General features: G+C 54.4%; 1 protein-coding gene across 4 annotated transcripts; it reads right to left on the reverse strand.

Moving 5' to 3' along the window:
* Window positions 1–3436: 3436 nt before the first annotated feature.
* Window positions 3437–11046, reverse strand: MAVS (mitochondrial antiviral signaling protein). 4 transcript variants are annotated; one of them, XM_014936117.1, is made up of 7 exons: window positions 10998–11046; window positions 10287–10416; window positions 9991–10165; window positions 9407–9639; window positions 8396–8984; window positions 7512–7666; window positions 3437–7032 (listed from the first exon to the last, which is right to left on the reverse strand). In XM_014936117.1, exons 2-7 carry the CDS (start codon window positions 10401–10403, stop codon window positions 6346–6348), a joined length of 1956 nt encoding a protein of 651 aa, XP_014791603.1. In that variant the 5' UTR covers window positions 10404–10416; window positions 10998–11046; the 3' UTR covers window positions 3437–6345. The 4 variants fall into 4 exon arrangements, with proteins under 4 accessions (XP_014791603.1, XP_014791599.1, XP_014791601.1 ...); XM_014936113.1 differs by having other exon boundaries at window positions 7512–7669; XM_014936115.1 differs by lacking the exon at window positions 10998–11046 and adding an exon at window positions 10934–10968 and having other exon boundaries at window positions 7512–7669.
* Window positions 11047–11051: the final 5 nt, after the last annotated feature.

Below are 11051 nucleotides of genomic sequence, written 5' to 3' on the forward strand. Positions count from 1 at the left end.
GCCGCCGCCTCGCACCGCGCCTGCGCCAAACGGCCCCCTCGCGCGCCGCGCGCGCCCCCGGCCCCGGTGCGCCTCCTCCCCCCCAATCCGCGCCCTCTGTCGCACGGAGCGAGAGGCGGCCCCGCCAATGGGAGAGAGGGATCGGACGGCAAGCGGGGCGAAAGGCCCTCCCCCCGCGCTCGGCCGCGGGTAGTGACAAGGGCGGGGACCCAATCGCATGTGCGAGCTCGGTAAGGGGCGGGGATTAATGCGCCCGCGGGGGCGGGTCACTATGCGGCAACGTTGGCCTATGGTTTTCCTTTGGGAAGAGAATGACACGACTGGTATCCAATCATGTGAGCAGGCTGCCGGGCGGGGCGGGAGAAGGCAGACTGATTGACAGACCGGGTAACTATGGAAACGCCGACGGGGGCTGTAAGGAAGACCGCAGTAGGCCCGGTTGGACAGGGCCGCGCGGGGGGGCTGCTTTGCATACGATTTGCATAGGCAGAGAGCAAGGCCTCCTTCGTCCTCTCACGGTGGGGCGGCTCCGTAGCCCCCGCCATGTCGGGCCTGCGCCCACGGTCTTTGCCGCGGTGTTCCTAAGGGCCTGGGGCCGAAACCTCCTTCCCCACCCATCACTCGCCCCTTCCTCCAGCTCCTCCTTCGTCAGCCATCTCTGGGAAACTTCCAGAGTGTCACTGCTGGCGCTGCCCGTGAGGGGGATCCGTCCCAAAGCCATGCTGGAAAGCCTCGTCTTGGGAGGCTGCCTCTCTGGGCCACAGTAACCCCACTGACGTGAAGTGAAACTGCATCAGATGTTTCTGAGCCCGACACCTCCTGGACGACAACTAGTTGGGTTCTGGCCTTGCTGGAGAGGGCTAAGGTTTCCTTCCCAACAAGGAAGAAACAGACAGACAGACAGCAGAAAGAAGTTATTTTCCCCTTCACAAGGCCTCAGAGATCAAGTGGGATCCCGACACCCTCTTCCAGTGAGGGCAGATGGAAACGCTGGATTTCAGAGGATTTCAGAGGAAAGACAATGAAATGAGTCAAGGATTCAGGATGCATCTGACCCAATCTGCCCCAATCCAGCTGCCCTATAAATCACAATGTAATTTAAGTTAATTTAATTGCTGATGCATCCTGTTCTCTAAATTCTGGCCCTACAATCCTATCAATTCTGGGCTAACAACTACAGCAGGAGCCATCCAGGCAGCAGAAAAATTGAGGTGACCATAAAGAGGGGTGCAAGCAACGATAACAGGATGACATTCAAGAGGAAAACAGACTCCCAGAGTATATTATGCCGCAACCGCTCCCGCTGTAACACAATGCAGGTTCGTAGGTGGAATGTTAATTGGCACCTGACATACCTAGAGTACGGCCAAGTGTGGAACTGCAACCCAGTGACCCACAGTGTTCTTCACCTGCATCGTGTTAATCTCAGCTCACCACAATCCTCAGGCATTAATTCGATACCAAAGGGATAAGTGACTGACGTTCAAAAAAGGTGTAATAATTTCAGCAAGATTTTGCTGAATTCTGTTTGCTGAGGTGAAAACAGGACAAAGAGATGGGTCAAATTTCATCTGTATAATTTTAATATCCTGTTGGGCAAGTGCAGGAAGCCTACAGATGGGGTTGGTACCAATATGAGATAAAACATAACCTCTCTGAATAAAAATAACCCTTCTTCATAAACGCATTGCCCTCATTTTGCTAAAAATCAAACTCGCTGAGCTTCGCTGCCTGAAGTTCTGGGTATTGTCAGTACCGAGCCCCGAGTGTGTCTCATATACCTGAGTTGTACGTCAGGAGTTGTAGCTGGGAAAGCAGAAAGTGAGGGGAGCTAGCAGGCTCTCTCAGCTGTGAATACACAGCAGAGCCCTTAGGAGCCTCTACCGTAAAAGGCAGCGTGGAGAAGGCACGTAATGCTACTGAAAAGGGCTGTTTCCATCATGCTGTCCCCTACCTGTCCCCAAAAGGCACACGGCTCACCCCTAGGGCTCCCTCATCAGCCAGGGGTGAGCCGGAGCCATGCACAGCAGTGTTCTTGGTGATGTTGGTATCTCTTCTGCACATCAGGCCGAGCCCAAAGCTGTTCAGCAGATGAGGAGCGGCACCTGGGGAACAACCACCGCTGCACACCAGAGCTGAACCCAGGGTGGCAAAGGTGGCCCAGCTCCCTTTTTTTGTGCAAGATACCAGGATCTGATTCAACCAGACAATCTGGATCATGAAGGAAGAAGTGTGAGGAGTGTGCTGGGCTTGCTAAATACTGTCCACCTCAGCACACATCTGCTCATGGTGTCCACCTGGTTATACCCAGTCTCTTCCCTCCCAGCCTGCCACCACCCAGCCACAGCTGCCTATGGCTCTATTGCTCCCAAATAGTCTTCTAGCTTGCAACAGTGTGCGGCTCAGACCTCAGCCTAAAAGCTTTTGGTGTATTTCTCTTCCCAGAACTCGTCCAGTTCCTCTTTGGCAACCACAACATCCCGAGGAGACGACTTCTGCAGCTCAGCTGTAAGCTGCCTCAAGAACCACACTTCCCAGCTTCATCCTGGACCTGCTGTCTGGGCTTCCTGTGACCCACCATGATGGGCATCCACTGGACCAGGAATTGTGCTTGTTCCGAAACAAGGATGGAAAATTGTCCCCAAATCCTGTCTGCCTCTTCCTGATATGGACTGATGGCCTTAGTCTTGCTGTGTCAGTGCCTGTAGTGTCCTTCAAAGCATTTCCTCTGGCAAGTTTCATAAACCTCCTGCTCCTCAAGACCCCGGCACAGATCCAGATGTTGCTATGAGCAACAGAGAGGGCTTTACCTGCCCCCTTTACCAGAGAGAGGAATGCAGATTCAGTGGTTCTTGGCACTGTCTGAACATACCCCCAAACCCTGGGAGGTCACCTCTAGTCTCGGATGCTGAACAGGAGGTGTCACCTCGACACGCCCAATACACAACCCCAAAGATCAAAGGGTCTTACTGGAACTGGCTGCCCAGAGACGGGCTGAGGAAGAGGTGAGGAAGCTGAATTCCCAGCAGACACTCCTTGATATGCAGGCAAGGGTTCTCCAGGAAATCCAAACACAGCTCCACAGCAAGGGAAACACTCCACAGATTGAGTTGCTTGAAATTGACTATGGCAAAAGTTGTACCAACAGCCTTCTCTGATTAAAAGCACCTGTCTTCTTAAGTGGGAAAACCAAGGTGGATGAACTTGAGCAACCCCCCCCAAAAAGCTGAAGAGGGCTGTTTGGATCCTTCTTTGCAGCCTCCACTCCCTGAGCAGGTAAATTAGGGGATTTAATTATCCAACCAATTTTTATGTGAAAACTTCCCTTGCTCCACAGAGGCTTCAGAAGCTGAGATCCATCCCCCTCATCTTACAAACACACAGAGCAACCTCACAAGTCGGGTGTGAAGTGGCAAATGATTTTATTATACATTAGTAAAAAGCTTTTTTTTTTTTTTTTTTTAAAAAGATTTGCAGGAACACAGTTCCCTCCTACAGGTTCACCTGCTGATCCCGCTTTTAAAGTGCTCCATCACAACTGTGAAAATACCAGCACTTCACAGCAGAAAACTGAAGGTGCACTTTTATCGAGCCTGAAGTGGTGATAAACCAGCTGTTTCACAAGAGTAATTTGATGCGAAAAGGCAAAGCACAGAATTCACTGCTTAAAAAGTAGTGGGAAAATACACAACGAATTTTGCAGACAAGTAAAGCATCAGAGAACAGGGCCTTGGTACGGATGCTGCTGGTTTGGGATCTCACAGGCTTCCTCCTGAGTCACACAGAAAGCGTGTGAAGGCACACCCACCCCCCCCCCCCTTAATTAATTTGGGGATGGATTCTGAGATGTGGTTATGCAGGCTCGTGTACTCTGCTTTAAGATATGTATTCTGTTTTATTTTAATGCCACATTCAGTTGTAAATATGAGTCTTTTAACAAGGTGAAAGGATTTGGGAAGGTTTCCTTACTGACTGCAAACAAAGAGCAATTCTTAGTGCTGAAAACTGCAGCTTTCACAGGGGGGTGACAGGGCTTTACAAAGCCCTCACTGATGAAACTACAAAAGCTGAGGAAAAACTACCAGCATACTGGGGAATGCTGATGGGGAATCCCAGGTCCTTCTCCCTGCTTATGGGGAGGTTTTGGACAAGTCACCACGTTATCTTCAAATGGGAAGGCCAGCCCCCACGTTCCCTCTTCTCAGCAGAGGAGGTCAAGGGTATTTAAAAGCACCATCCCTTCCTCTGAGGGATGAAGTGCCAGGCACTGAGCAAGTGATGAACATCTCAAGTTCACCTGAAGAGCAGGCTCGTCAGATCAAAATCAACACCTCACTATTGCATATATTTATTGTCCTTATCGTTTAAGGGAGGCACTTCTTGCATTTTTGGGCAAAGGGGAACTGTTAGGAGGGAGGAGCAGCCGTGTGCCCTCTCATGGGACTGACAGACCCTTCCCACCCCAGGCTGAGCTCCGGGCACGATGGCTGCACTTTGCAGCCAGGCGTCAGGGAGTTCATCTCCCTCCTGCTCCCCTGCCAGCAGGAGGGTTGTATTTTGGGAAGCTGTGCCAAGTGGAAGGAATCCAGGAGGAATAAGTTACTGGACACAGTAAAGCAGGGAAGAAGCAACAGCCTGGCCTTCAGCACCAGCCCACTTCAATAGTTTAATGCCCATGGCATTCTTGAGGGCTCGATGGATCCAAACCATGCCAGCTCATGGCCACGACCCTTCTGCTGTGCAAATCCACCACCAGATTGCCAATTGTTGTACTCAGTCCTGCCTCCTGCCACAGCTCCCTGCTTGCCACGCAGCATCATGGGAGGGTAGGACAACCCAAAAGTCTGCACTGGCACCTTTAGAGCTTAAAAAGAACTAGAAGTCCTCTAGCTAAATTAACTCTCTAACTACAAAAAAGTAGTTCTGTTACCTTTGTGCCCCTCTGCTTTTGGGAGGGAGCAGATGAGAGCAGGTGAACATCTTGCAGTTGCAGCAACAGAAGTCACATCACTAAACTCTGCCTAGAGTTGGAAATGTGTGCAACAGCAACTGAGTAGAGTCGCTCCTGCCCCTGAAAGCTGCCCCGGGCAGAGAGAAGCTGGGGATATTTATTTGGGTATCAGAATTTTGTCTTAGAAATCTTGTAGCCCAATCCCTTTGCATTCCAAGCTGAAAAGGAAAATTATGGGCTGCAATTTTATGTGAGACCTTCAAGAGAAGCCAGGGCATCTCAACCACCCTGCAGTGCACAGGGTTGATTCTATTTGTGTCCCAGCCTGGACACGCAAGCTTCCTATATTCCTATCCCATAGCCCCAGGTGCCAGGAAAGGTGAGAACTACATTCACCCTTCTAGCCAGGCTCCAAAATACAGCCTAAGGAGCAAAAACATCCAACAATCCTGTGTGGAACTGAGTCTGCTTAATGCTGGCATTGCATGAAACATTCCTCTTAAAGAATAACCCTCTTTCCCTGCTTGGAGAGGGTGAAACGATGTTGATCCTTGAGAAAGCTGCTTAGATATGGCTCTTTCCTGACCCTCAGCTTCATCCCCAGTGTGTCAGGGCTGCATGAATCGATCCCAGAGCCTATCCCTGATCCTCAGGACCAGGGGATGATGCTCCAAAGCAAAGCACCAAGGCAGGACAACAGCTCCTGGGAGAGGGGACAGCTGGTGCATTCTCATCACAGGGACATCTCTTGTCACAGATGAGCAGAAGGCAGCATGACTTGCTGCACCAGGGTCCTGCCCACGCACCCAGCACCTGGGGAAAGGAGCAGCAGAGATGAGTCAAGGTCCCAGCAGCAGAGCCAGAAACACCAAATAAGGCAAATTCAACACAGGGCACCTGGTGCAGGCTGCTGCACAGACGCTTGGACACATTTTCAAACCAAGATGAACCGAGTGGACAAACTCAGCTCCACTTTTGCAGAACCTCTGCAAAACCTCTCCTTGCTGCACTGCCTGAGGGACCTGGGAGGTCACCCTTTGGACTACCAGGACATGTTTCCCTGTGACCAAACAAGCAAGACATGGAGAAGTGCCATGAGAACTTTCTTTTTTGACTCAAGGGCTCATTCCCTGAGCAAGAGCCTCTCTGTGGCTATAAAAGGAGAAGGCTACAACAAGAAGATGCTTGGGAAATGGGCGGGGAACAGACCCAAACCCAACAGCATCACACAACCAAGGCCCCTTTCAGCAAAACTCCCCAAAAGAGATTTAACAACGCCCCTACTGCCCCCCCTGCTGCTGCTCTTCAGGCTTCATATGCACTGGCAAAATTCCTGCTACAAAAAGGAATTGCCCAGGCTGAGTGATGGTTGTGGCATCCCACCCACTCCAGCGCTATTTCTGCAATCGAGTGTACACCAGAAACGCCACAGCAGAAATCACAGCAATGCCCACAGCTGGAACAATGTATGGCAGAGACGGTCCATTGCTGTCCCCTGGGGGGACTCTGGCCTGAGACGAGCTGCTCACAGTGCCATGGCCTCTGTTTGAGACAAAATCTGGAGGGTTTCCAAGGGAACCGGCTCCATCTCGGAGGTCGTTGCCTGTCCCAAGCTGGATGCTGGGATCCTGGTCCACGTGGATGTCATGGGTGCCCAAGGAGGTGCTGTTGCATCTTGGAGATGGACAGGAGTATCTGCTTGCTCTGGCTGCCTCCTCTCCCCTGGGGTCTTCACAAGCTGCTGGAGCCAGACATCCTGAGGCGACTCCAGAGGAAAATTCTCCTGAGCTTGAGCTATCTGTGCTCACCATGAGCGGGTCGCTGTTCAAGGTGAGGCTACTGGATGTCCCAGAACAGGAGCCATCGGGCCCCCGAGACCTCAGATATCTGCCAGTTGCCTCTGGTCTCTCCCTAGCCATGGAGAGAAGAACACCTGGCTTGCTGAGCTCCATGTCGCTCTCCATGTTGGTGCAAGGAGTCCAGATGCTCGTGGCAGAGCTCATCTGGGGTGCTGTCCTCGCAGATGTGCCTTCAAAGCTTCCCGCATCAGTTGGAAGAGGGTCCAACGAGGCCATGAGGACCTTTGGGAGAAAAGGAGAGGGGCTGGGTGTCACAAGGAGCACCCATGTGGCCTGGTCTCAGGCACCCACGTCATGCAACAAGCCCACTCCAGTGCTCAACCACATCATCTCCAGCCACTAACAGCGAGGTTGGGTCACAGGTAACTCCCAGAGCTGGAAGAGTGAGCAGGGCAAGGAGCTATTAGGGCTCTGGGAAGCCTTTGGGATTTGGGGAAGAAAGAGGCACCTGGAAGCCAGAAGACTGACTGGCAAGTCAAGGCGGGGAAATGAGGAGTCAAAGCCTGACAAACCTTAGCTCTCTTGTCCCGTGCTCCAAAGTACAGCATCTGGACAAGGAAATGAATGCAACGGGGAAAATAAGCCCTGAATAAACTCACCACAGCATCTCAAAATCTTACACTGCAGCAACAAATCTCTATCCAGAGAGAGCTTACAAGGACCTGAATGAAATGCAAGTGGCAACAGGAAAGGTCACCTACTTTCTCCTTCATTGGCATGGAGAATGTGCTGCTGGCCATCTCCCCTGGGGGCATGTTCCTCTCTTGTACAGGAGGCTTCATGGAGGTGTCGCAGGATGGAAAAGCATCTCTGGGCGCAGGGGTAGCGACCGGAGTAGCTGTTTCCATCCGAGTGCCTACTGGAGACAAAACAAAATGTATTGCATTAATCAGGAGACTTAAAAGGTGAGTTTTGCTCTTCCTCAAGGATGCTGCAACAGATACTCCCAGAGCTGAGAAGGTCACACAGGGAGCAGGACCCAGCACCACTGGATGCTGCCTGCATTGGCCCTGGCACCAAAGCTGGCCCAGCAGGTGCAGGTAAATGAGACAGCACCAGCCAAGCAGTCATCCTCAGTCTCTTCCTCCCTTCAGAGTAGAGCAGCTCCAACCTGCTGAAATGGGGGTGCAGAGACATTCAGCAGGCTGTTTGACAACAGAAACGAGGCAAGTGCCTCTGCCAATTCCTAGTCAGGTTGTTGTGCCAAAATACAGAAGCAACAACTGGAAAGGGAAAACCAGGGGAACACAAGCTGCCAGGCTGGATTTCTGCACAACCTGAGCTCTCTCCCTTCCTGGAGGAGGTCACTGAGAGAAGAGCACAGAGAGCTGTTCTCTGCACTTCCATGAGTGCTCATGGGCCAGAAAGGCAGATGCAACCTTGGGTTGTCCTGTACCAACAGCCACAGCTACTGCTGTTCTTTGGGAGGGTCCCCATGACCTCCCAGAGGGAACCTACCCACACTTGCACCTTCTCTGCCACACACCACCCTCGCCGTCAAGCAGAACAGGCATCTGGCAGCACCTTCAAACCCTGCTCCCTGTCAGCACAGTGGCTGCACAAAACTAATAGGAAGAAAACCCACCTTCATCTCCTCTGTGCTCTCGCAGCATCATGACCTGCTTCTGCTCCGCATCGAACTGCTGCTGTATGAGGAGGGGGCTGCGCACATCCACGAAGCTGCTCGGGGGCTCTCCATGCTCAGGGCCAGACACAGCCTGTTTTTTTGGCAGCGAGTTTGGGGGCTGCTGCCCCCCACTGTGAGCAGTCTCCTCCAGCCTTGGGAGCGACCCAGTGGAGACATAGACGTTCTCTTCGGGCTCGTTCCTGGGCTGCTCAGGGCTGTGAGCAACGCCTGTGTCCCTTGGCAGAAGAGACCTGCCCAGACCCAAGCTGGGTGCACCACGGTGCAGGTGGTTGGCGTTCCCAAAACACCCATTGTCCACACACACTGGGTGCTGCTGGCGGCTCAGCCAGTCCCGGCCCCACTCGGAGGGGGCAGCCGATGGCACGGCCACACTGGCTGCCACAGGGGTCCCTGCTGCCACCTGTGGGGCCTTGGTGGGGTGCAGGAGGTGCCCCTCTCCACTGTGCCCATCACTCGCCCCATCATGGACCATGCTCCCAGGTGGAGGTGGCTGAGAACTCTCTTGCTCCAGGACATTTTTGGAGAGCTGGAAGGAAATGAGCTGTGTCAAATTGCTGTACCAGGGATCAGAGACCACCAGGGTGCCCCAAACCCTCACCCAGTGACCCACACAAGCCTGGTGATGAAGGGGTTCTCTCCTTGGCACCCATCACAGGGCTTGCAGGAGGTCTGCATGGGGTCAGGGGCTGTGGAGGGGAGCCTGGACTAACAGAGCAGACCCTGCACTCCCACCCACAGAGGGGAAGCAGGACGGGAGCAGTCACAGGGCCATACGTAAGCTGTAAGTTATCAGATGCAGCAACCACGCAGCGAAGATCAGAAGGAAGAGACTGCTTAGGGTGTCCCTTTGTGAGCCGGACCCTACCACGGGCTCCCCACACCCCACTGCGCCAAAACTCCAGTCCAAAAGGGACCTTTGTGTCCCTCTCAGACACATGCCCCACTCACCGATTCCTGCACCGGGGCCCTGGCGTCCAGGTCTGTGCTTGTGGTGGTGGCATCACTGGGCAGGAGAGGTGGACGGCTGCCAGCAGGGTGGTCTTGGCTTCGTCGCTCAGCCAGTGGAGCTCCTGGAGTTGGGTTCAGCCCCAGGGATGGCGTCTGGGCACTGATGGAGGAGACAGCAGGATGGCCATTGTTGGCTACGGGAGGGAAGGAGGCAGGAGCAGGAGCTGGGCGACCTGGAGAAGCCAAGGAAGTTCATGAACAGGGGCATCAGGCTTTGCATGCCCCTGCTCTGTCCCCACACCAGCTAAACCTGCAGTACCCCTTCATTCACCTTTCCATTTCTCCTCAGGCAAGAAACCCAGCCCTCTGGCAACCCAAGCACCTTCCAACAGGGACCTTGCCATCCTCAAGCACATCACCATGGTGAGGAACATCCCTGGGGATGGTCACAAACATCCCCAGGCCCCTGGGAAGCCAGGGCAGGGAGAGAGGCCAGCTGCTCGGGGCACACCAGGAGATGTGGTTCAAGTCTCCATCTCCACCAGACCCCTGGGGTAGCACCCAGGGATGACGAAGCTACTTACGGGCTTGCCAGGAGTCATACTCGTGCTGCAGCTCGTCGGCCAGGTGCCCCGCGTTGTTGTAGCGCAGCGCGTCGATGAGATCCAGCACCCAGCCCTGCCGGCACTTCAGGTGCTGGTAAAAGTAATAGACGGTGGCCTGGCTCCCCCGCGTTTCCTCCCGGGCATGAAGTTCATCCTAAATAAAGCACATAGTGCATCTAAAAGAAGGTCTTAGCTTAGAGGTACGGCAGCTGTACGTTGCCTGAGCTATACGTGGGGGAAGGAGCCCGGCAGGAGTCGGGAAAGTAGGGAATTACCCTGTCGGCATCGGTCAGACAGCTCATGGTATCGGCCAGCGATGCCACACGGATGTTCCTGAAATTCTTGAGGTTTCTCATAATATAATTGTACACTTGGTCTTCAGCGAAGCCCATCCTGGCTCAGCACCTGTGTGAGACACACAGAGAGAGAGACTTAACGGGAGTGGGGGGGGGCTGCCGGCCACGCTCGGCTTCTCTGTAGGCACCCGGGCTTTTCCAGAGGTACCTGGAGCCGTGATTAACGCGGGGGGAAATCCTGCGTGGAAGACACACATGGAAAATAGTGTGGGGTTAAAGTTCGGCTCCCGGCTCTGCCGTCACAGACCCAGCGCCCTCCCGCCGCTCCCGGCCACTGTTTATTCTCGTTCTCTTTGCGGCCGGGTGCATCCCAGCCCGGCCGCGCCAGGCGAAGCGGGCCCAGGCCGGGATGCCGCTGTAGGCCGCGGGGTCCGCGGCCTCTGGCCGAGGCCGGCGGAGGAAAAGCAACAACGCTCCTTCCCCCGGGGAAATGGCGGCCCGGGAGGGGCCGGCTGCGGCGGGACCCTGCCTGCCCTCTCCGCCCTGCCCCGCGGCTCGGCCTCCCCGCTCCCAGCCCGCAGAGAAAGGAGTTTATATGTTTGAAAATAAGCCTAAGCGACACGCACACCAGCCCCGGCGACCCCCGCTCGGCGGCTCCGCCGCGAACCGCCCGCCCCGGGATCCCCCTACCTGCGCCCGCCGCCGCCGCACGCCCCGGGGACCGCTCGGAGCCCGCCCCCCCCC

Source organism: Calidris pugnax, unplaced genomic scaffold (assembly GCF_001431845.1).
Source record: "Calidris pugnax isolate Ruff unplaced genomic scaffold, ASM143184v1 scaffold14, whole genome shotgun sequence".
Classification (NCBI taxonomy): Eukaryota; Metazoa; Chordata; class Aves; order Charadriiformes; family Scolopacidae; genus Calidris; species Calidris pugnax.

Excerpts from the sequence above, each read along its gene's own strand:
- MAVS (XM_014936113.1), bottom strand. The coding sequence starts at position 10,403 with ATGGGCTTCGCTGAAGACCAAGTGTACAATTATATTATGAGAAACCTC. Across the intron at positions 8,985-9,406 it reads GGGCCCCGGTGCAGGAATCG|CTCTCCAAAAATGTCCTGGA; the intron begins GTGAGTGGGGCA and ends ATTTCCTTCCAG. Across the intron at positions 7,670-8,395 it reads AGAGCACAGAGGAGATGAAG|TAGGCACTCGGATGGAAACA; the intron begins GTGGGTTTTCTT and ends TTTTGTCTCCAG.